This window comes from Manduca sexta, chromosome 23 (genome assembly GCF_014839805.1).
Source record: "Manduca sexta isolate Smith_Timp_Sample1 chromosome 23, JHU_Msex_v1.0, whole genome shotgun sequence".
Lineage (NCBI taxonomy): Eukaryota > Metazoa > Arthropoda > Insecta > Lepidoptera > Sphingidae > Manduca > Manduca sexta.
The window spans coordinates 826752-851813 of record NC_051137.1 but is presented as its reverse complement, the minus strand read 5'-3'; the positions used below and the strand labels follow the sequence as shown (position 1 = coordinate 851813).

Here is a 25062-nt window from a genome sequence, read left to right as displayed (position 1 = left end):
AAACAACGCCACGAATCGAGCTGCAGAATTGTCATTTGTAGGACTGTACGTAATCGACTACTTAGAATGTCATACCATAGACGCCCTATGCTCCAGTTCTAATTTTATCTATGAAATCAATTTTCTAAAAAAAAATATAAAAAAAAGTTGTCTATTGATTTGTCGTTTTGCCCCACCGACAAGAGAAATTTTTTGCTAAAAATCACAATTTTTATCAATAAATTGAGTGACCAAAGTTACAATAACTGGATAGCGTAATTTATTCAAGTATTTATGAACGTTATTTAAGATTAGACATTATTTCAATGAACTGTGAAAGGATCTCCTAAAAGCTCTGTTCCGATCGCTGAGTAAATTTCGATCGACTTTTCGCACATCCTGATCAATCAAAACAATAAATAGTTTGAGTGTAAGAACGCGTGAAATCGATCGCGAGTGCTTCATGCAGTGCAGTGAGTGCAGTGGAGCGGTGGGCGTCGCGATGTATCAGTAAAGGGGCAGAGACGGCTGGGAGCACTGGCTGGGGGTGTGATGCTGGAGACGCGGTCGGTACGCGCCGCTGACTCGGTGTGGGCGAACAAGCCGCTGCCTGCGCCTCACGCCATGGCTAACGCCAGGCATGGGAAGAATGCACAGGTAATGCGTACTTGTCATAACGATGCAGCTGCGCAGACCGGCCGAAATACATCGAATGCGAACCATCGTCTATCGGAAATCGCGCTCACCGCCGCTTCCCGGCCGACACTTCCTTCCGACAACACACACTAATGGCTTTATAGCGAAATTTATGTATTCAAATCAATACGAGGCACTGATAACCAGTGATCTGTTGAGTTAGGTAATAGTTTGTATACAAACAAGGTGCGTGGACACAGAGGGCGCTCACCAGCCCTTGCAAATGGAAAAATACACCTACATTGGTTCAATACACCCACACAGTGTTACACAATCTGTTACATGCAACTGCAATCAATAACAGTCTGCAACCCTTGTCTTACTGGCAACTGTGCTCATATGTTCTAGTCTTGAATGTGCTATATCTAGATGAAATTGTGTAAATTGTTCAATTTAGGGTGTTTACACTACATTTGTGACGTAAATGTTAAAAGATTGTTAAAGTGTTGGGGTAAGCTTATCGCAACTCAGAAACGTTTCATTGAATAAGCTTATACTGGCATCTTATGTTTAATATCGGAGGGATTAAACAAGTTTTCATTTGAATAGCGGTAGTCATGTGAGGGGACATCTTTGTTAGTACGTGTAGCCAAGGGGAGTGTATCGTCGAGTTCACAATACTGATAACTTATAAGAAACTGTAATTGCTTTGATTAGTTTTGATTATCTACAATTCACAAAAGCATTGGGAGTGGCATGATTAAATTGCAAAGGTAAAATACATGGGATGGATTTTTCATTTTACACAGCCATGAAGGAACTCTCAAGGCCCAATGGGATTCAGGTAAGATTCCTCAAACAACCTAACAGTTCACATTAATTATTTTTCCTGTTTATCTTTGAAAGTATAATTTGTTTTCCTTTTGATGTAAGTACTGAGTAGGGACTAAAAACATTGTAATTTTTTTTTATATTTAGAATGCAATAAACAAGACTAGATGTGGGGCTGAGTTAGGGATAATTGTGTGTCTAAAATCTTGAACATAGTCTTTTTAGTCCTTGATTTTCAGTATTTCCTTGCTCTTTACAATATTTTAGCACATTTACTGTGGTTATTACCTTCAACTTGTATCATCTCATGTTTCTAAACACTGACATGTGTTGAAATGAACTTGACTCAACTAATTATAGCAAATAAACACATGTTGTATATTCTAGTATTCCCTGAAATTTGCTATCTATGTCTTTATATGGTAACAATACAGATTATCTGATAATGTATTTGTTTTGTGCAAAAGCTTACGAAACATCTCACTAGTTATATACTTGAAAAATAATTCAGTTTGATGTATTTTAATTTTATAAAGCTTTAATAGTTAACAGACTTAAATCATTGTAGATAAATTAAATTAGATTGTTTAAAACATTACTTAAACCTTTTTTGCATATTGAAAATATGCTTTGCAAATAGTAAATCATCTGCAACTATATTTGATTGTCTACTAACAATTTTGTACTTGATAACTGATGCTAAGGTCATAATTGTTTTAGCAACATCTTGATGAATATTAGGACAAAATATGGTTAGCATTAAATGGTTTTCACCAACATAAACATAGTTTGTCAAAATAATTAATTATCTGGTGCTGAAAAGAGTTTATCATGGAGGTTATTTGTTTACATTATGCAACTCTGTATTATCTTTGTTGTCTTTCTTCATAATTATTAGCATGTAGACAATATTTCATATCTCTTTGGTTAAGTATGTATAAACTACTTAGAAAAAAAATATTTATATGAAAACCGACACTTCTAATCTTCCATTCCAGGTTTGAATGTAAAGTTCATTTTAAAAGATATGGTATCAATACTCATCCAAATTCAAAACATTCAATTATCTGCATGCGACCTTGCTTATCATATACTTTATAGCATGGTGTCTTTGAATTGCAAAATAATGAGAACCAGTTCGCATTTGTAAAGGGTAGTTTCGCGCAAATATCTGGAATTTTAAAGGGGAGATCTGTCTGCAGCTGATCCCTCATAACGCCAGATAGCGAGCGCTAACATTTATTACTCTAGAGTCTAGATAACTTACGACAACTTCGATCGGAAAGGCAACGTGACAAGTTTTGATAGGAACATGTATTTAAATTACGGGAGAAAGTTTGTTTATAGAACTAGACGCGATCTATTCGACAAAGAATGGAAATGCGACGAAGAGATGCACATTATTACGGAATATTCTAATGTTTATGCATATTTGAACACTCACAGCCGGTTTGACGAGACAGAAAGAAACCAATAGTTACATAATAGGTAAACTAGTCTGCGTGGTTAACGCAGTGTGTTGTCCGCAGGACGACGTGTGCTACGTGGTGGCGAAGTACGACTACGCGGCGCAGGGCGCGCAGGAGCTGGACCTGCGCAAGAACGAGCGGTACTTGCTGCTCGACGACTCCAAACACTGGTGGCGCGTGCAGAACGCGCGCAGCCAGTCCGGCTACGTGCCCAGCAACTACGTCAAGAAGGAGAAGCCCTCGCTGTTCGACAGGTCAGTCGCGTGAGGTCTGAGTGTCGAGGGATGAGAGCGCGGTAGTTAGGCAGTGAGATGGGATCCTGGCGTGTACACATGAGTAGATACGGCGCACGTGCGCGGACGTGCCACGCGGAGCCGTCACGACCGACTCATATCAGTCCCGTAGGTGACGCTTGCGACGGCGCGCACTCGAGACGCGTCCCTGTCTACCCCTTGTGGGCGAAAGGACACGAAGATAGACGACGTGACGATGCGCCGGCCGCCGAGCCGCCACACTGGCACTACTTACACGCTTTATAAGATTGTGTACTTGTGTGTGATGCTGATTAATTAGGTGGACCACTTGAAAAATAAACAGATATTTGTAGAGAATTTTTTTCAGGTACAGATTCCTACTATGTTGCGTGGGCGACGAAAACTTACGCACTCTCTCTCGGTTAGTTTTATATAGATCCTTTTAGAATTCCAAAATGTAGAAATTAATCATTCTTGTTCCCGTAAACAAGCCGAGAAGTGGAGTTCCTGTCTGGACCCGCGTGCGGGCCGACACGCGAAACGCGACTCTCTCGCGACACCATTGGTACAGTATTCACCTCGAGTATGCAAAATTCCGTAGTAGCGTCGCCGTCGCAGCCGCCGCGCCGTCACCGCGCCGACGCCGCGTCGACGCCGCGCCGTCACGTCACACGTGACACTCACTGACCTATTCACCGCTCGAGCGAGCACGAGTGCCGTTGACGCCGCAGACAGGGACTCTCTTCTGTGGTTCAGTTAAACGGATTCATTAGTTGTTTCACCAATCACTCCAGATATGTTGTACGAGTTAACATGTTTAGCTGTTGTCAACAACTTCCTTTTGCAATTTCATGTTTCTATGTGCTATCCTATCCTAATTAAGCCGTGTGTCCGAGACGTATGATTTGAACTCTGATGGCTCGTCGGCATCGCGGCCTGTGGGTACACTGGGTTCTTTAGCCACGAGGAGATGGCCAGGGCTGCCTATCGTGTGCGTCCCGTCGTAAGCGCCATTTGCGGGAACTGTCGCACTCCGCCCCCACTCTGCCGAAACGCTAGCAGGTCGTGTACATAGCGCAGGTCTCCTCTAGCACGTGTAAGTTGACTGCAAACCACTGGTTGATTAACGGGATGACATTGCACTGGCTTATCTATTAGACAACCACTTAGAAAAGGGCGAGGCATCGTGGCATCAGCCCCGGAGTGTAGGACATGTAGAGCGCGTCCCGCCGGTGCCCCCGCGCCCCGCGCCCCCGGTCCCGTTCTCCTGCCGCCATCAGTGTCCGGGCTCGTGCGTCTGGACCGGCGCGTGCATGCGTTACCGAACTGGCTCGCCACTCCTTGCACCTCATCTTAGTTGTCATGCAATTGTTTTCTTTGTGAATGTTAAGATGCGGTGTGGCACGGATTTATTGGTGTTAACATAAGGCTTTGTGTGTGCTTCTCTGATAGCATGATGTCGCTAAGATTACGCAGCACGGACATTCTGTAGATTATGATGCATCGTGGAATAATTTTGCGGTGGCATGCGTGTACGTATTTGTATCGTATGGAGGTAGACAGAGGTGTATTTGGAATATATGGAGATTAATTAACGACGTTACGTGCAACTAATTTTACTAAACTGTTTGCAGAAGTTATTTCGCAAATGCACTTTAATTTTATATCAGAGCTGTATGGCGTTCTTTACGTTAACAAATATGATGCACATATTCAGGCATACGCGTAGTGTTAAGCGTGCACGTTTGTACACAATATACTAAAAAAAAAAAAAAAATCACGTCGAATTGATAACCTCCTCCTTTTTTTTGAAGTCGGTTAAAAATGTTTTCTGTATACAAAATGCACGCTCAATACTCCCACAGTCGTTTCGTTTACGGTCCAAAAGTTACATAACCTCGAAACTATAAACATTCTAAATCTGAGTTAGTATATGAGCGAATAACTTGAAAATGCCCCAAGTTTAAACCCAGCTTTCTTCTAACACCTTCATATCGGGCCTTGGATTTCGATCTTCATATTCTAGGTTAGACCTCTGTCTTCCCGACTACTAGTTGACATTTGCAGCTGTCAAATAGCCGCCGCGTATCAATATATTCTATGAACCGAATTGTGTTAATGAAAACTTCCTGTGCTGGCTGACATGCCGTCGGAGCTACCAGGTTTTGGTGCCTGCGCTAAGTAGGTACAGCTGACGGACATTTTTATAATCTGAATTTAGGCTGGGTGGTCCATGTTCACCCTGTCAATTCAGTCCATCCCTGAAAAAAAATATTAATTGTTTCTCTATTTCTCTGCGTCATTTCAACATCTACAAAATTAATAATATTTGCGTCCTGTTCATTAAAGGTGTTGGCGCCTCATTCAATTAAGACCTATAATAGATTACTTAAGATTCAATTACATGAATATTAATGATTTTCATTGTTTATGTATTACAAAGCTCCAGTATTTAAATTAGTATAGAGAATACACATAGTCGTAAAGATTTGCGTTAGCTGTACACACAACGCACTATTCCTTTACGCGGTTCTCGCCAAATTTAAATCACGATCGGCCCGAGCCAGAAGTCGGAACCTCATCGGTACACGTCCGGATGCGACCGTAACGGCTCGCACTCGAAACGGCGCCGCGACCGCCTCCCGTCTCGCCTCTGTCTGAATGTGTTTATTTCCTTTGATTTTTATTAGTTTCGCTTGAGTGTTTAAGGTGCAGTTCCGATTGTCGCGTCAAGCGTGTGCCGAGTTAACGTTAGTACTACGCCCTATGTACAGAACTATAGATCATCCGGTGTAGGTGTCAATGCAGCTGTACACTATCGAGAAACAAGTATAAGCAACACCACGTTGTACTTCGTAATTAAGTTCTTCTCTTTGTTTAATTGTTTAGTAAGTAGTGTGTAACGCGTTGTTGACGTTATAAGAAACTTGGCTACGCTCGACGCTACAATCGGCACCTCGTGTCTTTAGCATCGAACGCGTCGATATAAGGTGTGAATGTGTCCAGCATCAAGAAGAAGGTGAAGAAGGGCGGCGGGTCTAAGACGCTGCCGTCGAACAGCTCGCCGGTGCGCGGCGGCGCGGAGTCGCCGGGCGCGCGGCGCGTGGAGCCGGCGGACGCGCTCGGCGCCGCGGTCGTCAAGTACAACTACCAGGCGCAGCAGCCCGACGAGCTGTCGCTCACCAAGGGCACGCGCATACTCATACTCGAGAAGAGCAACGACGGCTGGTGGCGCGGCCAGTACCAGGGTCACACTGGATGGTGAGCACAACTTTGTACTAGTACCTATCACATCTCTCGATTTCTATCTAACAGCCACTGCTGAACGTAGATCGCCCCTAGTGCTTCTTCATTCTCTGTTTAGTAATATAAGTGTTCGGCTGCGGATATAAAATTTACAAGTAATTGAGACTAATGTTTGATAATATTATTCTTTTCTACCAGCCCTATGTCGATGTCTACGATCCCTAGAACTTAACAAGGGCTAATGCTTTGAAAAGAAAACCAAAGCTTTATCTTGATTATAAAGCCGTATGCATCTATAGTAATTTAAAAAATTCTAAAAAAGATGCAAGTGAACATGTGGGATGCATCTCTAGAAAAGGATTTTACTGAATATAGGTAATGGAGTTTAGGTTAAAATTCTGTATGCTAGTTTAGTCGGCTTAATGATTCCTGTATGGATGTTTACACTATGTCTGCGTTCTCATCTACTCGCATAGTAATCTCCTGGAACACAGGATGTGGTTTTCCTCTCACTATTACTCCCCGTCTCGTGACACATTGTTGTGAAAATATAAACTAAATTACTAAATGAATGTGGTTTTAATTGTTTTGCAATTTATTAGCAAATTTATGGTGATGTGTAATTTTACATTATGAAATGTAATTCATATTGCAGAGATTCAGACAGGAAAACAATTTGTTAATAAATATCCTTATATCTAGTAAGTATTGGTTATGATCGGCAGGCCCAAAGGTATGGCCAAAAAAGCTAGCTCATGATCTTCAAACGTCTGATAGATCTTCCTAAATTCTAGCTAAGAACAATCTCGAAACTTGTTGTAAACTACTACATGAAATGATACACATACTATCAATGAAAAAGAAATCGTATCAAAATCGGTACATTAGCTTTTTAGCTATGATTCCACAGACATACAGTTACATACCTTAAACTTATAACACCCCTTTTTTTCCGTCACTCTCAAGAGAATGAGCGCTGCGCAGTGTCGCATAGAAATTAGTGATTTAAGGATCTATATAGTTACGAACAATCGTGGCGCTAACCATCAGGCGCCGCTTGTTCTCCGCAGCAAATGCACGCCCATGCATAGGCGCCTATTTGTCGCGGCCCAAGGCTAATAGTAAAATGTATAACTCATGGTTGACAACTAACATTGAAGCCTATAAGGGATCCGCAAACATTTCCCTTCCTACTCCGCCCCGCCCGTCTTAAGATGACCCCTTCTCTTTCCCCAACACTTCCTTCTTATAGCACGTTATACTGTTTGTGTTCAAGAATAAAATCTTTCTTTCTTTCTTTCTTCTTAAGGCCCCGTAGTCGCTATGCCGTAGGTCAATCAGTACACCGTCCGCAGGTTTCTCCCGGTCTTGACTGCGGGATCAGTACCGAAAAAAAACAATCAGGTCCGAGTCATGCAGTCTTGATATTCACTTGTATAAAACAGTTTAATTAACATTATGATTGTGTTGCGGAATCCGCGCTTCCTACGAATGCCCTTGATTCAGTTATTCAACTTCTTAACACGTAAAGTCTCGCCTACGTTTAATGTTAATATTTATTTCTAAGGTCGTTCTATATGTTCTAACTTATTGCAAAATCATTTATTATTAAAAGACCGAACGTATGCTGACACGAGGAGGTATACAAGAAAACTTAATATAGATCGTCTTATTTTTCTTTCTCGATCTGTTCCGGGATAAAAGAATGAAAGGAAGAAGAAAGAAAAACGATTTATTAGTCGCAGTCGCAACATAAACAAATACAATGTACCTCAATTACAAATAATAATAATTAAAAATGGCTGGTCGCGGCTGTGACCAAACACGCACTGTACTTTATTCCAGGAGAAATTAAGCCTATACCTTAGTCCAGGAATTGGTTTACAGTGACGAAGGGGGCATATAATCCGATTCCTGTCGGCTTTCCTTTATGTAGAATCTAATTATCATTAGAAGGATTTGCAGAACGCATTTATGTCTATTAGTACCTATATGTTGTGTCGGTTTCTCTTTTGGAAATTTCACCTTCCGCCACTGTTGGTTTATCTTATTTATCAATCAATGCAGCGGTTTACGTTAGATTTACTACAAAAAAGCTAATATTAAAATTTACACCATCAGTAACATTATATGCATACCTTATTTATTTAAAACTTTATTGTACACCGTAAATATAAGAAACAAGACAAATTTGTATACAGACGGTGGAAATAATTAAAACATCGATGGTACAAATGGCGGTCTTATCGCTCGAGACGATCTCTACCAGACAACTATTTAACTATGTATAAAAGTTATATGATTTGTTGTGCGTTGCAGGTTTCCGTCGAACTACACGAGCGAGGAGGGCGACAATGAGGACCCCGTGCACACGTACGCCATGGCAGAGAACGTCCTCGACATTGTGGTCAGTGTCACACGTATTTTATACACTCCTTGCAGAATTACACGACTACTTCAGTGGAGTAGTATAGCGTGGAGGTTCGACCACCGCCCTGACGGCTCCAAATGAAATTGGGTTCTCCGCTCAGTATCCCCAAGTCTTGTTGCGGCGATAGCCTAGTTGGTTGTGGAACGGACTGTTGAGACGAATGTCTGCAGGTTCAAATCCCTAGCACACACCTCTGACATTTCTAAAAAAAAATATGTGTGTGTTCTTTGTGAATTATCGCTTGCTTTAAAGGTGAATGAAAATATCGTGAGGAAACTTGCATACTTGAGAAATTCTCTATTAGGAATTTTCGAAGGTGTGTGAAGTCTATCAATCCGCACTAGGCCAGCGTGGTGGACCAAGGCCTAATCCCTCTCAGTAGTAAAGAAGGCCCAACAGTGGGACAATACATAATACAGAGCTGATATTATTATTTTTTTTTTCCCCAAGTCCGTAATTTGTGTACGATATCGCGACAGTTTTGTTCCCTGTCACATCATAGGACGGAACATATCTGGCTTAAAACTGGATGCACCAGTTGTACTTCTGTTTACCCTTTCTGAGATAAAAGTCGTGATGTGCGTCTTGCAGAAACTACCGGTAATATTTCAATAATACACATTATACATGCGACCCGTAGCAAGTCCTGCAAGCTTTAAAAATTGTCTGTATTCAATTTCTTCATGTTTATTTGATAATTTAAAACTTGCTTTAAAGTTATAGGATTGGAAATAAAAATACATTCGGTTAAATTTATACTATAGCACCGTATTTATATTATAATAAATATAGCAACGTGGACAAAAGTCGCATCAGTTCAAAACATTTTGTCCTAGATTTATTTAGTGAATGAATGTGACCTTCACCTAACAAGTGGAATCTTTATCGCCATGTCAAATTTAAACGCAGTTATTGATGTTGTTAATGTAATGTTTTAAATAGTTATTTATGGAGATTAAAACAATGAATGCTTTATCATTTTAATATTGGAATTAAATGAAAAACTATAAAGGTGTCCCAAAAAATGTTGGTGGTAGGATATATTTTATATCCTCCTGGATAGCAGCGACCACAATATATTTTTTTATTTTACACTAACTCTTACATCATTTTCATTAAAGTTACGATACTGATTATAATTTTTAGCAAAAGAGAAAAAGTCATGAAAATTTTGTTGCAGAATGAAAAAAAATGGATAAAAGTCTTATACCTATCTCAAAAAAAATCTTAATTGGTCGGATTGAAAATTCTCAAGACTTCAGAAAAACATTCATAATTCGAAATCTTTGAAATCATAAAAATCGCGGAGGTGATTCGGATACTCCAACTGGTGCTCTGTCTCCGGACTTTCGCTTGACATTATGTTTTGGGACACTCTGTATATTTGTTACGTTCGTACAAAATTTTGGTGACAGTCGTTCCGCAGTTATGGTTTGTCTCTATATGGCTGATGTGATGTGCAGGTGGCGCTGTACTCGTTCACGTCGAACAACGAGCAGGAGCTGTCGTTCGAGAAGGGCGACCGGCTCGAGATCGTGGAGCGCCCCCCCTCCGACCCCGAGTGGTTCCGCGCTCGCGACGCGCGCGGCCGCCTCGGCCTCGTGCCGCGCAACTACCTGCAGGAGCTCGCCGACTACCTCGCGCATCCCTACGGGTACGCACTCACTACCTCACTGCCGACCGACGAGCAGGGTTGGACAGTTTGTTGTACTGACGCATTGTGTGTCGGCAGCGAGGCGGGCGAGGCGGGCGCGGCCGGCGCGGGCGCGGGCGTCGGGCCCGGCGCCGGCGCGGGCCGCGCGTGGTACTACGGCGCCATCACGCGCACGCACTGCGACGCGCTGCTCAACCAGCACGGCCACGACGGCGACTTCCTGATCCGCGACTCGGAGACCAACCGCGGCGACTACTCCGTGTCGCTGAAGGCGCCGGGCCGCAACAAGCACTTCCGCGTGCACGTGGACCGCGCGCTGTACTGCATCGGCCAGCGCAAGTTCCCGTCGCTGGACCTGCTGGTGGCGCACTACCAGCGCGCGCCCATCTACACCAACAAGCAGGGCGAGAAGCTCTACCTCGTGCGCCCGCTGCCGCGCGCCGACCAGCCCTGCTAGACCCGCCGCCACACGCGCACACCACGTTACACATTCTGAGTACACATTGTTAGTGACATGAAATTTTAAAAAAATAATAAAATCCGTCTGATCCCAATCTAAACAATTACAATTTAACGATCCCAATCGCTATCTTTCTATACAAAAATGAACTAATCAAAATAAATAAAAAAGAAATACTATTTTGATTAATCCATTTTTTTCATTGATCAGAAAATTTGGATTGAGATCGTTTTTTGAGATCGGCAGTCAAACAACTCTTCCACAATTTACGATAAGTCCGCTCGTCTCTGGTAAACTATTCCAATTTGTTGCGTTCAGAAACATTTTGTGAACGCGCACAAGTAGACGGTGCAGCCGACAGATTCCGACAATCGACGAGACAGACGGCAGGTAGAAATCTCTTTTTATTTATAGTACAAGGTGTGGGAATCTGTGAAGCTCCGAGTATCAGTTAATATATACTCTATATAGTTAATGCGGCGTTGATGCAACGCCGGATATATAAAACAGTAATTAAACCAAAAATTGGCTTCTTTACCACATCTTTATTAGTGTTAAACGAGATAATTTTCTATATCATACTTGGTAAGTCCCTATAAGTACTGTAGTGTAGTTAAAATTATTATCATTTAGTTAACGGCCCTTAGTTTGAACGTATTGAACAATGGAGGATAGATTCGTTTATACATTGCTTGATTATATGAAAATTATTGCGATATTTTATGGTGATCTTTAAACTGTTTGTCCGAAGATAAATCAAATACATTGCGACTCTGATATTACTGTTTATATCAATAAATATTTTCATCAAAAAACGTCAAGAATATTGTCAATTGTTAAATGATACCCTTTTTACTCGTCAAATGGCAAACAGTTCAAACATCATGCAAAGTGAATGTAAATGTATGTAATAAGAAGTAACCCACATTGCATAAGTGATGTTTGGCTAGGTAAGTAAACGTAAGTCATTGTCAGGGAATATCGTGGTACGGTGAGAATGAGTGTTTGTCATTATTTTATATTTTCTACGATGGTTCGAGTATTGCGTTAAATTTGGTTGGTCGTTTAAACCCCTTGTTTTTTATTGTATTCTAATACTACAAAGATTCTCAATATTCTCAGTTTCTTTAAGTTTGCTAGTTGCGGTGGGATTGCTACGACAGTACCGTCTACAAAATAAATTTTATGCCCGTTGCCGTTCAAGTCTTGCGCAATACTCGAACCTCATGCCTCAGGCATGCTGGAGTGAGTTCGCTCATTTTTATACGAGATGGCGAGCTGTGCATGGTCGAGTGACCGCTTATATCACATCTCGTGGCACGGACGTATTCAAGGGACGGTGTTGGGGGTCGTGACCCCCCGGCACACGCTAAATAATTATATAATATTAACGTTTTGAGGACAATGGAATTATGTCATTTTGTATTTAATTGGTTGATGTTTAGAACTTCGTCGATTTCAAGTCACGGGTAAAAACTAGACTACCTGTATATTCGACCCCCATGCGAAAGCTATCGCTGCGTCCGTGCGTGTAGGGATAACCCGTTAAGTCTGACTATAAGTGATATGTATGTCTGTGTTTATCGGACTTACATGAGTTTTTAAGTCATTTTTTTACAACGAATTAGGATTCGTTAAGGATTGACACGGCGGTGGTTTCGACTGACTTTGTTTATAACTACATACCGGGACGAGTAGGCCGCTTGACTAATGTAATGTTTTATTAATTGATGATTCACAAGCGTAATGTTTTTAATTATATTAGGTTTATTTTATAATTAATTTTACGCAAACAATAGTTTATAATTATAAAGTAAGAATAATGGAGACAAGTCAATATTGGTCTCAATATTTTCAGAAGTATACTCACTAGCTTGGACAATGAAGTCATCAAGTTATTATATCATTATTAATTTAGACTATACTGTACTAACGGGGCAATTTAAGGGATATAAAACTCTTGCAATAACGAATATGTTCATATAATATCTATGAGGTGCCCTATAGATATTTAAGGCATCATTTATGCTAAGTATAAGTGAAAACGCTCTGTCACTTGTACAGTCAGCCACAAAAGCAGTTGAACAAATGCAACATTTTACAATGCATTTAAACATTCAGTTAAATCGAAATATTCTTTTTTCTTTATCTTAAATAAATTAAACCATTTGAAGTTTATTTTAGTGAAGAAATAACGTTTGTTCACACAAACACAAAAGTTTAAAGACCGTTTGAAATGTTCTATTTGTTCAGCTTTTGTCGCTAAGTGTACAAGTATTCGTCGTTGCCAACTATATTGCTAGGGTGGTCAGTCGAAGCCGCCGCCGCTGGTGTGGAATCTCAGATGGTCGATATCCGCTGATGTGACTGCTGCTAGTCATATACGCCGGCATCACAACACGCTTCAGGCTCCGCGCGGCAGCCCGCCTCGACTGGGTCGGGAGGGGCTGGCAGCGTGTGATGAGAGAGACCGTATTCAAACTAATCTTATGAAGTGAGAATTAGTGTCAAATTTCTCTTGGCTGAGGAAATGAGAGTTTTATGGTATCTTGTGTACAGAACACACGCTCTCCGCGTGTCCGCACGCTGCACGCCCCGCGGAACGCTTCGCCGCTCGGAGCTGTATACGCTTCGGTATACCACCCATATTGTGTTTCGTAGTATCTTATAATGGTTTATGCACAAATTGATAACGCGTCGCCTGTTTATGTAATGCAAAGATGTCTTGGTTGTATTAGATTAAGTAGTTTTTGTATGTGTGGTGTTTCGTTTGGTGTTTATTTACGTACATTATACGAATATTGTGACGTAACAAGCGATAAGTATGCATTAAGTAGCATAAGGTATGGTGTAGACAAGTCTGAGTATCGTGCGTCACATTTGACATGTTTTGACATGAAAAGCACCATCTACATAGGAATTTGGGTGTACGCGTTGGGGTAAGATCGTAGGAGGTATAACATCGTATAAATCAAATAACTCGTAACTGTGTTATAATTTTTGTTTTCGGACAACACTACCTGCGACCCCATCTTGTACCCTACGTTCCACTAGTTCACATGATTGAATCCGTCAAGTAAATAATGTTTACGGTGCTAACAAACAGAATATCGATGTTTTGTCGTTCCCTGGCAGATCCGGATTAACCCCATGCAAGAATTTGCCTAATTTTAATTGAGTATTTACTGTTTTCAATTAATTTTCTAGGTATATACTATCATAAAGGAAATAAATCTTGTGACTTGTTTATTGAAATTTGTCGAAACACGTATATTCCCCGAGATCCGATCTTTACCCATACAATTATTTGTCGTTAAAGAACGGATAAAAATCGTTCGATCTAGCACTTGTAAAATATTGCAAGTTTTTATCAAAATTTATACACGAAAACGTCTGAACTCAGTAATTGTGTATTTTTTAGCTCAGATGAATGGTCGATTCGGTTAATTTATTGTTTATTTACACGTGTCTGTACTATTTCTTCGAATACTTTTAAAAATATCGACAGTGTCACTTATGTGGGGTATGATCGTATGCCTAGAACTATTAAAAAAACAAAAGTTCGCTTCTAAAAATATCTTACGAAATTTATAATTNTTTGAATGTTTATAAATGAATATCTAGATCAGAATATGCTCTTTTTATGGATTTTAGAATCCCTGTATCATAGACGATTTTAGATAGTAGTCCGAACTATACCTGTGAAGGTCCTATCTTTCTCACACATTTCTAAAAGTATGGTACTTTTTTAAAGCCCTATAAAACATTAACTGTTATATATAAGGGATTGAAAAATATATACCATTTAGTATATTTAATAACATATAGCTAAGTTAATGATTCATTATGATAGCTCTTATAGAATTATTGTAAAAAAATAATTCGAGAAGACTGTTTAACACGTCGAAAAAGCGTCCGATTTTACCCCAACGCACCTTATTATGTGAGATGTCACAAAACTTTAATTCTAAAATGTAAATAATTTGTATACATATTTCGTTATTTCATACAACATATAATTATATTAATGGTTTAGTATAAAACAATAATTACTTAACTTAATACTTCCAGGACTAAAAATCATAATAATACATTGCTTTGTCCACCAAAGTTTAGTGAACTTCATGAGTTTGCTAAGAAAAACATGCTTTTTATAAAACAATGACCTAAATATAGTTGTGAGAATTAACAACGGCAGCTGATTGTGTTGTTAATTGTTATTTTTATTTATATTGTATACATATAATTTTGTAGATAAACAAATATTTGATTATAATATCTTACCGAGCTTTGTTAACATTGTAGATTTTTATTGTATGGAAAAATCTTAAACAATTTTGACGTTTTGAAATTTTTGATTGTTTTATATAATGAAAATTAGTCAATTCGGTAACGGAAATTTTACCTAATTTTAAAGTACATACAATCATTAAACCTCGTGCATTGCGTAGGCCTAAAGTTACCGCGGGCGCTTATTGATAAAAAAAAACAATTTGACGTCATCTTTTATAAAAAATAATTGTCACTCGAGTCAATGTCACAAAATTGGCCGCGCGTGTACGCCCACCTTAAACAAAGAGATATTAATCATAATAGGTCCTTAAAACAGTCAAAAAGTTCATCATATTAGGAACTTAACGTCCAGTATTGATTGAAACTACACTCCATAAAGTATTAAATAGTTTTTAAAAATGGGAATGATTTATTTTTGTAAGATTTATTTTGCGATCACACATTGTCAGTGGACTTTTGCACCAAGTGTAGCGTATACGTTACTTAGAATTTAAGAGCAGCAGGCAGGGCCGTAGCTAAGGAAGGCATTAAGTGGGCTTAACCCCCTACATTTTTTTTTTGCAAATTTTTATCCTAGAAACCAAACGATACACACTAAGTGATTATTAAGTTAACCATTAACGTGTTGTAAGGCATCTATTTTTTGTGTTTATGGTCTTTTGGTCTAAATTCCTTAGCCACGGCGTTGTTGGTGTATTTGTACATGTATTGTTTGTTAAGGATGTTTTCCCAGTGACAGCTGCATTTATTTGTACATTGCTTTTAAATGATCCAGCATTCAGGACGGATCTCATTTTCATACTTTTACATTAGGAAAATTGCCAGTGAGTCGTTAAGTTCGTATAAATTATATGTGTATGAGTAATGTAATATACGATTCCTGCATTGAATTGGAATAAAAAACGCGATGTTAATGATTACATGCATTTACAGTGCAATTGATGGAAAATAAAATGCATAATTTTTGTCTTAATAATTATATGGACGGGGCCGTATTAAGATAAAAATGTGGGGTCCTAATATAACTTTACAGCGAAATTGTAACTCGGACTAACACAAAATGCCCTGGCTCTATATTTACAATAAATTTACAAATAAAATTAACCATTAGTATAATTTATATGTTTGTTTATTTGTACTCATCAATTAGGAAAGCATCCTTGAATGTGGTAATCATTGATGTGAATTGGAAAAATACTTTATTAAGTGTGATAATTTGAGATATGACTTATTAAAAGTTAATGTAGACAAGTCTGTTTCGGCTCAAAATGTTGGACATAATATGTAAAAATAATGTAAAACAAAAGTTCCTGACTGCGGTTCGAACCGTTTACAAAATATGTAATAATAAAAATATTTGACAATTTTAAATAACACCAAAGTCATGTCTCAAAGATCCGTTGATGGTAACTCATTAGATCTTTTCGATGTATTTAACACGTTTTATACTCAATAAATGTATGTAGTTAGATTTTCAATGCGAGATGAACTATGGTAGTGTATTCGTTAGTGAATTAATAGTGGAAAAAGAATATTCGGTCACTCTGTTACATGTCTGTGTATTTAGTGTCTGGTGTTATGAATGTCAATGGATGTTTAGACGTATCCCATGTTTACCGCTTCATATTCCAATGTCTACATAGTATATGTCTTCCGATCGCTCCGTGCGATAGATGTGCACCGGTCGCCATTTACAGGTAGCAGGGGGTAACACCGGATTGATTCACTCGATGAAATGCACTTTATAAAGCTTTATAAATAAAAACATTGCCAAACTTAGAGAATTCGAGCTGACTTACATTCCTGGGCTTTTTTACTAATTGAACATGAATTTGTACTTGTACAGGCTCGGAGTTGATAGGGGGTCATGGGGGATACGACCTCACGCTCTGTATGAATGCTTTATTTGGTATATGCATTTCGTATGACCCGTTTGAGTGACTCGAGCCTGCCAATGCGAATTACATTCGATCTAATGAAACTTGCGTTCGAAACTCTAAACTAATGTTAGGTTTAGAATTATATAGAGTGATTTGTTTTTTATTTTTATATTGCTCAAATTGTATACATATGATTTTTTCATAATTTGTATTCGTTTCCGACGTGTTTGTTTGTACGTAACTATGTATATTCTCTGATGTAACGCGCATGATACCATTGTAAGTGCAGTGTATAATATATAACATTATAATTTATTTATTAATTTGCAATTTGTAGTTTTCATTGTACACCTTGGGGTATTATTTTTCTTGTTTTGCAATTATCAACATGTAAAATTTTACGTTATATTTAATATTATCTTGACAAATTATTTTCTAGAAATAATTAACATCAAACTTGACTGCTCACACTTACAAGGAAAACCTCTATTTTTGCTTAAGAAAGAAAATAGAATTAACTATGTTATTTATTTATTTATTTATTTAATTGCTTGTCGGAAGGCTTACAGACTAATAACTATCTTATAAATATAAAAAAATAATGATAACTTAATTTGCTAATTACAAGCCTCCACCTATAAATAGTCAAATACAAATACAAACATGTTACAGAATACCAATATATATATATATGTGTGTGCGTACGCACACACATACATATATACATACACATGTATATATTTATGTATATATATGTGTATGCATACATACATATATACACATACACACACACACGCACATACACACAAATATATTTATTCCGTCATCACAATATGAGTCCGGAACGGATTAGTAAACTCTAAACAAAAAAGGTTCGTGCCAGCATTACTTTGGCTTTATTTGCTGTGGTGCAGAACAGGTCAATGTTAAGGTTCGGAGGCAGCTCATTAAAGCCTTTGCAACTTCTTGAAAGAAAAGCGTTCTGCCTATATTTACTAGTTGAAGGGGATATGGAAAGTAAAGGTCTTTGCCTAAAGTTAAGCTGATTAGTGCGCAGGGAAATTTTCGATAATAGATCTGGGCAATCGATTGAGCCCTGAGCTAGCTTCAATAGAAAACAGATATCACCTATCATACGTCTTTTCTCTAGGGGGAGAAAGTGGTACTTTTTACAGCGCTGGTGGTAATTCAGATTGTTTTGATGAGCTTTAAAATCTAAATATCTAAGAAAATTCTTCTGTACTTGCTCAATTCTATTGATATACGTATTATACTGCGGGTTCCAAAGTTGCGATGCGTATTCTAAGTGACTACGTACAAATGAACAGTAAAGGACTTTTATGGGCTTTAGGGACTGGAAACAGGCAGATGATCTAATTATGAAACCTAATGCTTTAGATGCTTTACTTATGATGTGGTCAATGTGCATATTAAACACTAACTTGTCGTCATGTAGTACTCCTAAATCTTTAATAATGGAGACTTTTTTAATAGAATTATTGTAAAAAGTGTAGTATGATCTTGTAATATTCTTCGACCTAGAAAAAGTTACATGAAAGCATTTTGAGACGTTTAATTGCAATTTATTGTGAGTACAATAATCAGAAAATCTCTCAAGATCTTCCTGAAGTTCATCAGTATCGCGAGTATTATTAACCGCCTTAAAAACCTTCATGTCATCAGCATAAAGTAAAATATTTGAATTTCGAAAACATAAACTAACATCAGATATAAATATAGTAAATAATAATGGGCCCAGTATTGAGCCCTGCGGGACGCCTGATGGTATGCATTTCCAGCTAGAGGTATGGCCATATACAACCACTGCCTGTGTTCGATTCCTGATGTACGAGACAAACCAACGAAGAAGATCTCCATGTATACCAGCAGACATCAATTTCTGCAAGAGTACACAGTGATCTATCCGATCAAAGCACTTACTGTAATCTGTATAGATGACGTCAACCTGTTTTCCACCAGCCATATGCTCAGTAACGTATTCATTAAAAAGGACTAAGTTCGAAGTAGTTGAGCGGTTTTGAAGAAATCCATGCTGCTCGTTATTAAATTTAGCAGCAAGTGTTGAATAAATTTCGGAATGGATTATTCTCTCAAGTATCTTGGAGAATAGACACAATTTAGATATCGGGCGGTAGTTAGAGACCTCGGCTTTATCTCCAGTCTTAAAGACTGGTGTGACAAACGCGGATTTCCACATTTTAGGCACAATACCCTCAGACAAGGAGCGCCTAAATAAGATGCAGATTGGAGTTAGAAGACTCTCAGCACAATTAATAATAAATATCGGCGGTATAAGGTCCGGGCCACCAGATTTGTTGGGATCTAATAATTTTAATAATTTCAGGATCTTGTCTGGAATAATTTCTATAGAACATAAGCTAGTACAGACATCACGATCGTTAGTACTATTCAACACGAAATCGTTAGAGTCAGATTGTTGAAATGTTGAAAAGAAATAAGTAGAAAATAGGTTAGATATATCTGTCCCTGTCTCTGCAAGTGTTTCGCGATACCGCATTAAGTTCGGTAAAGTATTACAGCATTTTTTACTCTTAATATATGACCAAAAATATTTTGGATTTTTAGTAATTGACAGTTCTACGTTCTCAATATATGCCTTAAAACATGATTTTTCTAACTCTATTCCTCTACTGCGTAGCAAGTTAAAGGATTCAAGATCTGACAAGTTACCATACCTCTTAAATTTACAGTGAAATTTATATTTTTCTTTTAATAACTTTATTAATGCTCGACTAAACCACTGAGGGTACGCTTGCCGTGTAATAGATTTTATAGGAACGAATTGGTCTCTTATTTCGTACAGTTTATTGTAGAAACAACTTACTGCATCATCAAGTAAATCCGACTGTAGGTAATCGTGCCAATTGATTTGACACAGTGAGTCATTAATCAGTTGATAATCGGCTTTGTTAAACATATATTTCCTAACAGCCTTTTCTTGCAGCCCATGGATCTGCAAGAAATGCGCTTGAATGAGCAATGTTTTGTGATGCACATCGATGGGGACTGCGAGGGTATCGCGACACTCCTCTACTGATAACGGCCAATTACAGAATACTAGGTCCAGTAGTCTTCCATTGACATTGCGTTCACCGTTAAATTGCGACAGGTTACATACCTTTACAGAATCGAAAAAGTCAATAAGTGCTTGATCGGTCAGGTCACTAGGTACTAGTGCATTATTATCATTGGAATTGTGCCACTTCACTTCGTTGCCAAAGTTGAAATCGCCGATAATGAGAAATATATCTAATGGATGGGTTGGTATTATATTATTGATAGCATAAGTGAAATTTTGCAACTGAGTTTTAAACGAATTACCTAGGTTTTCTCTGCAGAGGTACAGTGCACATATATGGATATTATAAGTCACGGACGGTCTGGACTGACGTACAGTAATCGTTAGCCATAAGTCTTCGGCACTGCTGCGCCAGCCATATTTCTCAACGACAATAAAATCTTTTTTTACTGCAATTAATACGCCGCCACCGAAAGACTGCGAGATGCGTTCGCCATCACGGTCGCGGCGCCACACTAAGTATCTCCCATCAAACAATTCACAATTACTTATACTGTCCACCAACCACGTTTCGGTAATAACAATCACATCATAATCGTTTAAGTAAACGTTACGCAGAAAGATATTAGTTTTTGTACGTAATCCGCGGGCGTTCTGGTAATATATTTTAAGAGAAGTCATTATTAAGCAGTACTATTATGTCCACATAATAACAAGAGTAAGCGGTTTTGGAAGCTAAGTTAATGAATAAACAGAATCTGCACAGTGTCAGACACACATTATATGAACACTTATTATTAAGAATAAAAACAATGAGGGTAACAATTAAAAACTCGACAAAATTAACAGAACACGGTAAAACACAGTGTTTCCTTGCGCATAAATTTAAGTTGCATATTGTGAATAAAAACCGGGCCAGAACAAAAGACACGGTATAAAAAAACAAGATAAGAACGAATAGCAATAGAGGCAATAAGCTGCATTTAAATCCGAACCCTAATACCAAAGATTTTAAGTAACATTTAGAATAGCAAAATTTAAAGGAATCCGATCCGCACCCACAGCAACGACACAGAAATTGTTGGAATATACAGGTAGCACACAATAAGTAGCGGTTCTCAAACTTCGTGACAGTGTGTAGTAATATAATAGTGACTCCCAGAATAACAGGTTGATAAGCACAGGTCATAGGTAATAATTTTAGTGACACTGGGAGGGTTAAAGTAACTTTGTTAAGTCTTTTTCTGATTTTACTACAAATATTGGAGAAGTATCGTTTTTTCGGACGTGAATTTTCGCATACTTCACCCATATGTATTGAAAATCCTTTTCACTTGCAATCTTCTTTGCCTTAGACAGTAGCAGTTTATTCAAGGTGGTTAGATGATCATTAATGAAAATCCGATTATGACCTGTCAGTCCCAAATGTCCAGAGGTAAGTGGATTCAATTTAGAAGCCATCCTGGCAGCTGCTATGAAATTTTCTTTCACATATCTATTTGTAAAGCAGACGATTATGGGCTTGATGTTGTCCTTTTCACGCGTAGGCACCCTTGTGATAAAATTAACATGAGCGTTCTGAACTGGATACTGAATCTTATTCCCAATAGTAGAAAGAATTTTAAATAGATCTTCATTTTTATCTTGCCTTATTCCTTTGATTTCTATATTATTTACTCGTGCCCATTGGTCTTTAACATTTGACTCATGCTCCATCCTATCCACTTGCACTTGAAGAAGATTTACCTGATCTTGAAGCTTTTCAATTTGAACTACACGTTGTTCGAGACTATTTATCTTGCTATTAAATTCGCGAATCGCGTCATTAGACTCGTCGACGGATGATTTCAATTGAGCAAACTCGGAACGTAATGCTTTTAACTCCTCAGTCAGGGACTTCAGCGGGGCTAATTTTGACGACAGTGCTCTAATTTCACTTAGCACTTGGGGATCATTGTTCGCCTTAGGTGAACTAGGTAACTGATTACAACTCGACTGTTTGCACTTCATACAACGCCAAGTAAGTTTTCGGTCGCCTAATTTGCGAAACCCTGATTCCGTTATGCCAGCACAATGATAGTGTAAGGCCTGGCAGCAGGATGTACAATTTACTCCGTCAGTGAGTAAGTCACCACAAGCACCACAATTTGTATCCATCCTTGAAAGTTTGAGATGCACTGGTATCCTATAACAGGCTGAGCAGAGTGTTACACAAATTCGACCGTTCGCAACGAGGCGTGCGACACGACTCAATTATTCAATATTTTATCTTACCTTGACACTATTACCCAAATTTATTTTCATAATTAAAAGTTCACACAGACACATTAAAGGACTATGTGCTACCACTTAAAGATTCTAGTCTAAAGGTTTGTCTATGATCGGTTTCCAGTCTGGCATCAAATAAACACTTCCAAATTTTTATTTGTATGCGGAGATCATTTCCGCAACCTATAGTTTCACTCGCCACACATCTCATTGCGTTAGGAAAGCTGTCGAAAGGTTATTCGCTACGTTGTAGCTATCCAGGGTACATAAATAGTGTATGATTAATTATATTTCTGTTGCTCATAGTAATATTAGCAACGTCATTATTTACAATCAATATTATATTTATATTACGGTTTCTTAGCAACAATTTCGATTAAATCGACTTTGTTGGACACATTACTGTGGGTATTAAAGGTCCAGTAAAGCATTGTAGCTCTAGTGTTTTCGGCTTTTTTGATAACTATGTTATCGCGAAGGGATAAGCTATTGATACAACCGTGGGCAGATCGCAGGTTCAAAGACCATCGTTCAAAAGTAAGTAATTTGATACATCCACATTTATTTCAATTTTTATATTTTAATCACTCATGAACGAGGTAATCGCGGAAGGAGTCATTTTTAGCTTACATTTTGTACATGTGTGTTTCTTTGAATGATATTGTAGTGATCCTTCAAGAGAATTGCGTTTGTCTAAACGTATGTTAGTTTCCAATCGAGTTTCATATTTCTCAACAGTGTAATGTTTCACCGCACGCACCGCATTAGCGTCGTAAGTTTCATATGATTAGACATAGCTTGTTTATTATTTATACATAAACGAGGAAGCTCTTACATTTATTCAATAAAAGGAGCATTAAGAACCTTTATATTGGTAAGAATTTTACCAAGCGAACTGGTGTAAACAATTGGAGTAAGCGGACTACTGCAATAGAGCTTGCAGTATTTTCAGCGAAACGCCTGTGTATTGAATTATTGTAATAAGTATTGTCGCTAGTGTAGATACATCTTGAAGTTCTTGCGCAATATATTGCTGAGAACTTATTAGTCTAAACTTAGCATTAAATTGACAACTCTTATGTAAACTCTCATGAAATTAAATGAAATATACAAATAATCAACACTATAGATGCTAACACTAATCTTCTTATAGATGGTAAATGGATTCATAGATGATCTTGCATCTCATATTCCCTAGTTTGTGTAACATTAATATTTTGGTTTCTGTGGATATTTAGGTAAAATCCGCTTTACCGGCGATAGACGACCGCCCGCCGACAGCCAGGCCTCACGTGGCACTCAAGCTGAAGAAATGCCAACGTGAACTCGATAGGAAAAAGAAAATACAGAATGAAAACTTCAGCCTCTTACAGCGGCTTAACGCTATCATGAAGGTTAACCGCCTTGACAATAGATGGGAAAAACCGCTACCAAAGTAAGTAGACTTTGTAAATGGTGGTAGGTCTCATATGTGAGAGTCCGCCTGGGTAGGTACGACCGTAATGTCTATTTCTGCCGCTGTTGTGTCCCGGTTTGAAGAATATTGTAGCCATTGTAACTATTGGACATAATAAGACTTAACATGACTCAGAATGGCGAGCGTAGCGGAATACCAAACAATACTTTGTAATTCAAGGTGTTGGATGGTGTTTCTATTGTTTATGTGCGGATGTATCGCTTACCATCATGCGAACGGTAAGCTCGTCTCGTCATTAAAATCAATAAAAAATATATATAACCAGGCACGGATCCAGGAGTACAGTGGGTAGGGGTACATTGCCCCCCAAGTAAAATAAAACAGAAAAGTATTATGTAAATTGTATTTGTAAAAATTGGTTTCATCTTTTAATTCTAGTTTCCATCACAAAGTGGGTTTGTTCTACGATGTGGCTTCGCTGAACAATAGGATTTCAGCTCGCTCCCTCGCGGACGACACCTTCGACGAATCCTACAGCAATGTCAAATGCTACGCTTGCGATTTGAAGAAGGTAAAATAACTATATTCTGTTTTAAAATTCAGTGTTTCCCAAAATTAGATTCATGTCTAATATCGGGCTAGGCCAGTTACATAGCGTGATTTAATTAAATTTCAAATTACCTCCTTGCGCATAACAATGCTATGTTGTAATAACTGCGAAAATCCGAAACATTCTGCAATAGTATTTGCGAAAAATAAGTCTACAATATGGCAGGAAGCCAACTTAGCACGCGTAATATTGTCGGAATATGACGCGCACATACCCCGACTTTAGGCATTTATAAATAGAGCGTAATGTTTATCTATGCACGGGTTCAATGACCGTCTATGGATAATTTGATAACAATTAGAAACATTAAAGTATTAAGTCGAAGTAGGCTGGGGTCGGTAGTATTGTTTTTATCTGTTGTTTATTGTTACAGAAACACTACACGCTGCAATTCAAAACTTTCAGCCCGATGACACAAAATTCTTTACCATCTATAAATTCAAACTGAATTGTTGGTTCAAAATAAATATGTTGAAAATTATAATTCTTTTTTTTGGGCTTCAAAACTTCCGTCAGGTACCGTAAATCCTGATCCCAGGCCTGTATATTTCAGTAATTTTAATAATTTACCTG

General features: G+C 38.4%; 3 protein-coding genes across 7 annotated transcripts; 2 read left to right on the top strand and 1 right to left on the bottom strand.

Moving 5' to 3' along the window:
* Window positions 1–135: 135 nt before the first annotated feature.
* On the top strand, window positions 136–13086 carry LOC115443141 (cytoplasmic protein NCK1). 2 transcript variants are annotated; one of them, XM_037441814.1, is made up of 7 exons: window positions 136–636; window positions 2976–3169; window positions 3543–3590; window positions 6176–6430; window positions 8735–8822; window positions 10310–10500; window positions 10579–13086. In XM_037441814.1, exons 1-7 carry the CDS (start codon window positions 532–534, stop codon window positions 10955–10957), a joined length of 1260 nt encoding a protein of 419 aa, XP_037297711.1. In that variant the 5' UTR covers window positions 136–531; the 3' UTR covers window positions 10958–13086. The 2 variants fall into 2 exon arrangements, with proteins under 2 accessions (XP_037297711.1, XP_037297712.1); XM_037441815.1 differs by lacking the exon at window positions 3543–3590.
* A 4027-nt stretch (window positions 13087–17113) lies between these two features.
* Window positions 17114–22437, bottom strand: LOC119190286. The gene has a single exon (XM_037441816.1). It carries the CDS (start codon window positions 22349–22351, stop codon window positions 21413–21415), a length of 939 nt encoding a protein of 312 aa, XP_037297713.1. The 5' UTR covers window positions 22352–22437; the 3' UTR covers window positions 17114–21412.
* On the top strand, window positions 22386–24970 carry LOC115443242. 4 transcript variants are annotated; one of them, XM_030168573.2, is made up of 4 exons: window positions 22386–22999; window positions 23701–23897; window positions 24318–24450; window positions 24863–24970. In XM_030168573.2, exons 1-4 carry the CDS (start codon window positions 22928–22930, stop codon window positions 24935–24937), a joined length of 477 nt encoding a protein of 158 aa, XP_030024433.1. In that variant the 5' UTR covers window positions 22386–22927; the 3' UTR covers window positions 24938–24970. The 4 variants fall into 4 exon arrangements, with proteins under 4 accessions (XP_030024433.1, XP_037297714.1, XP_037297716.1 ...); XM_037441817.1 differs by lacking the exon at window positions 22386–22999 and adding an exon at window positions 23093–23234; XM_037441819.1 differs by lacking the exon at window positions 22386–22999 and adding an exon at window positions 23249–23336.
* Window positions 24971–25062: the final 92 nt, after the last annotated feature.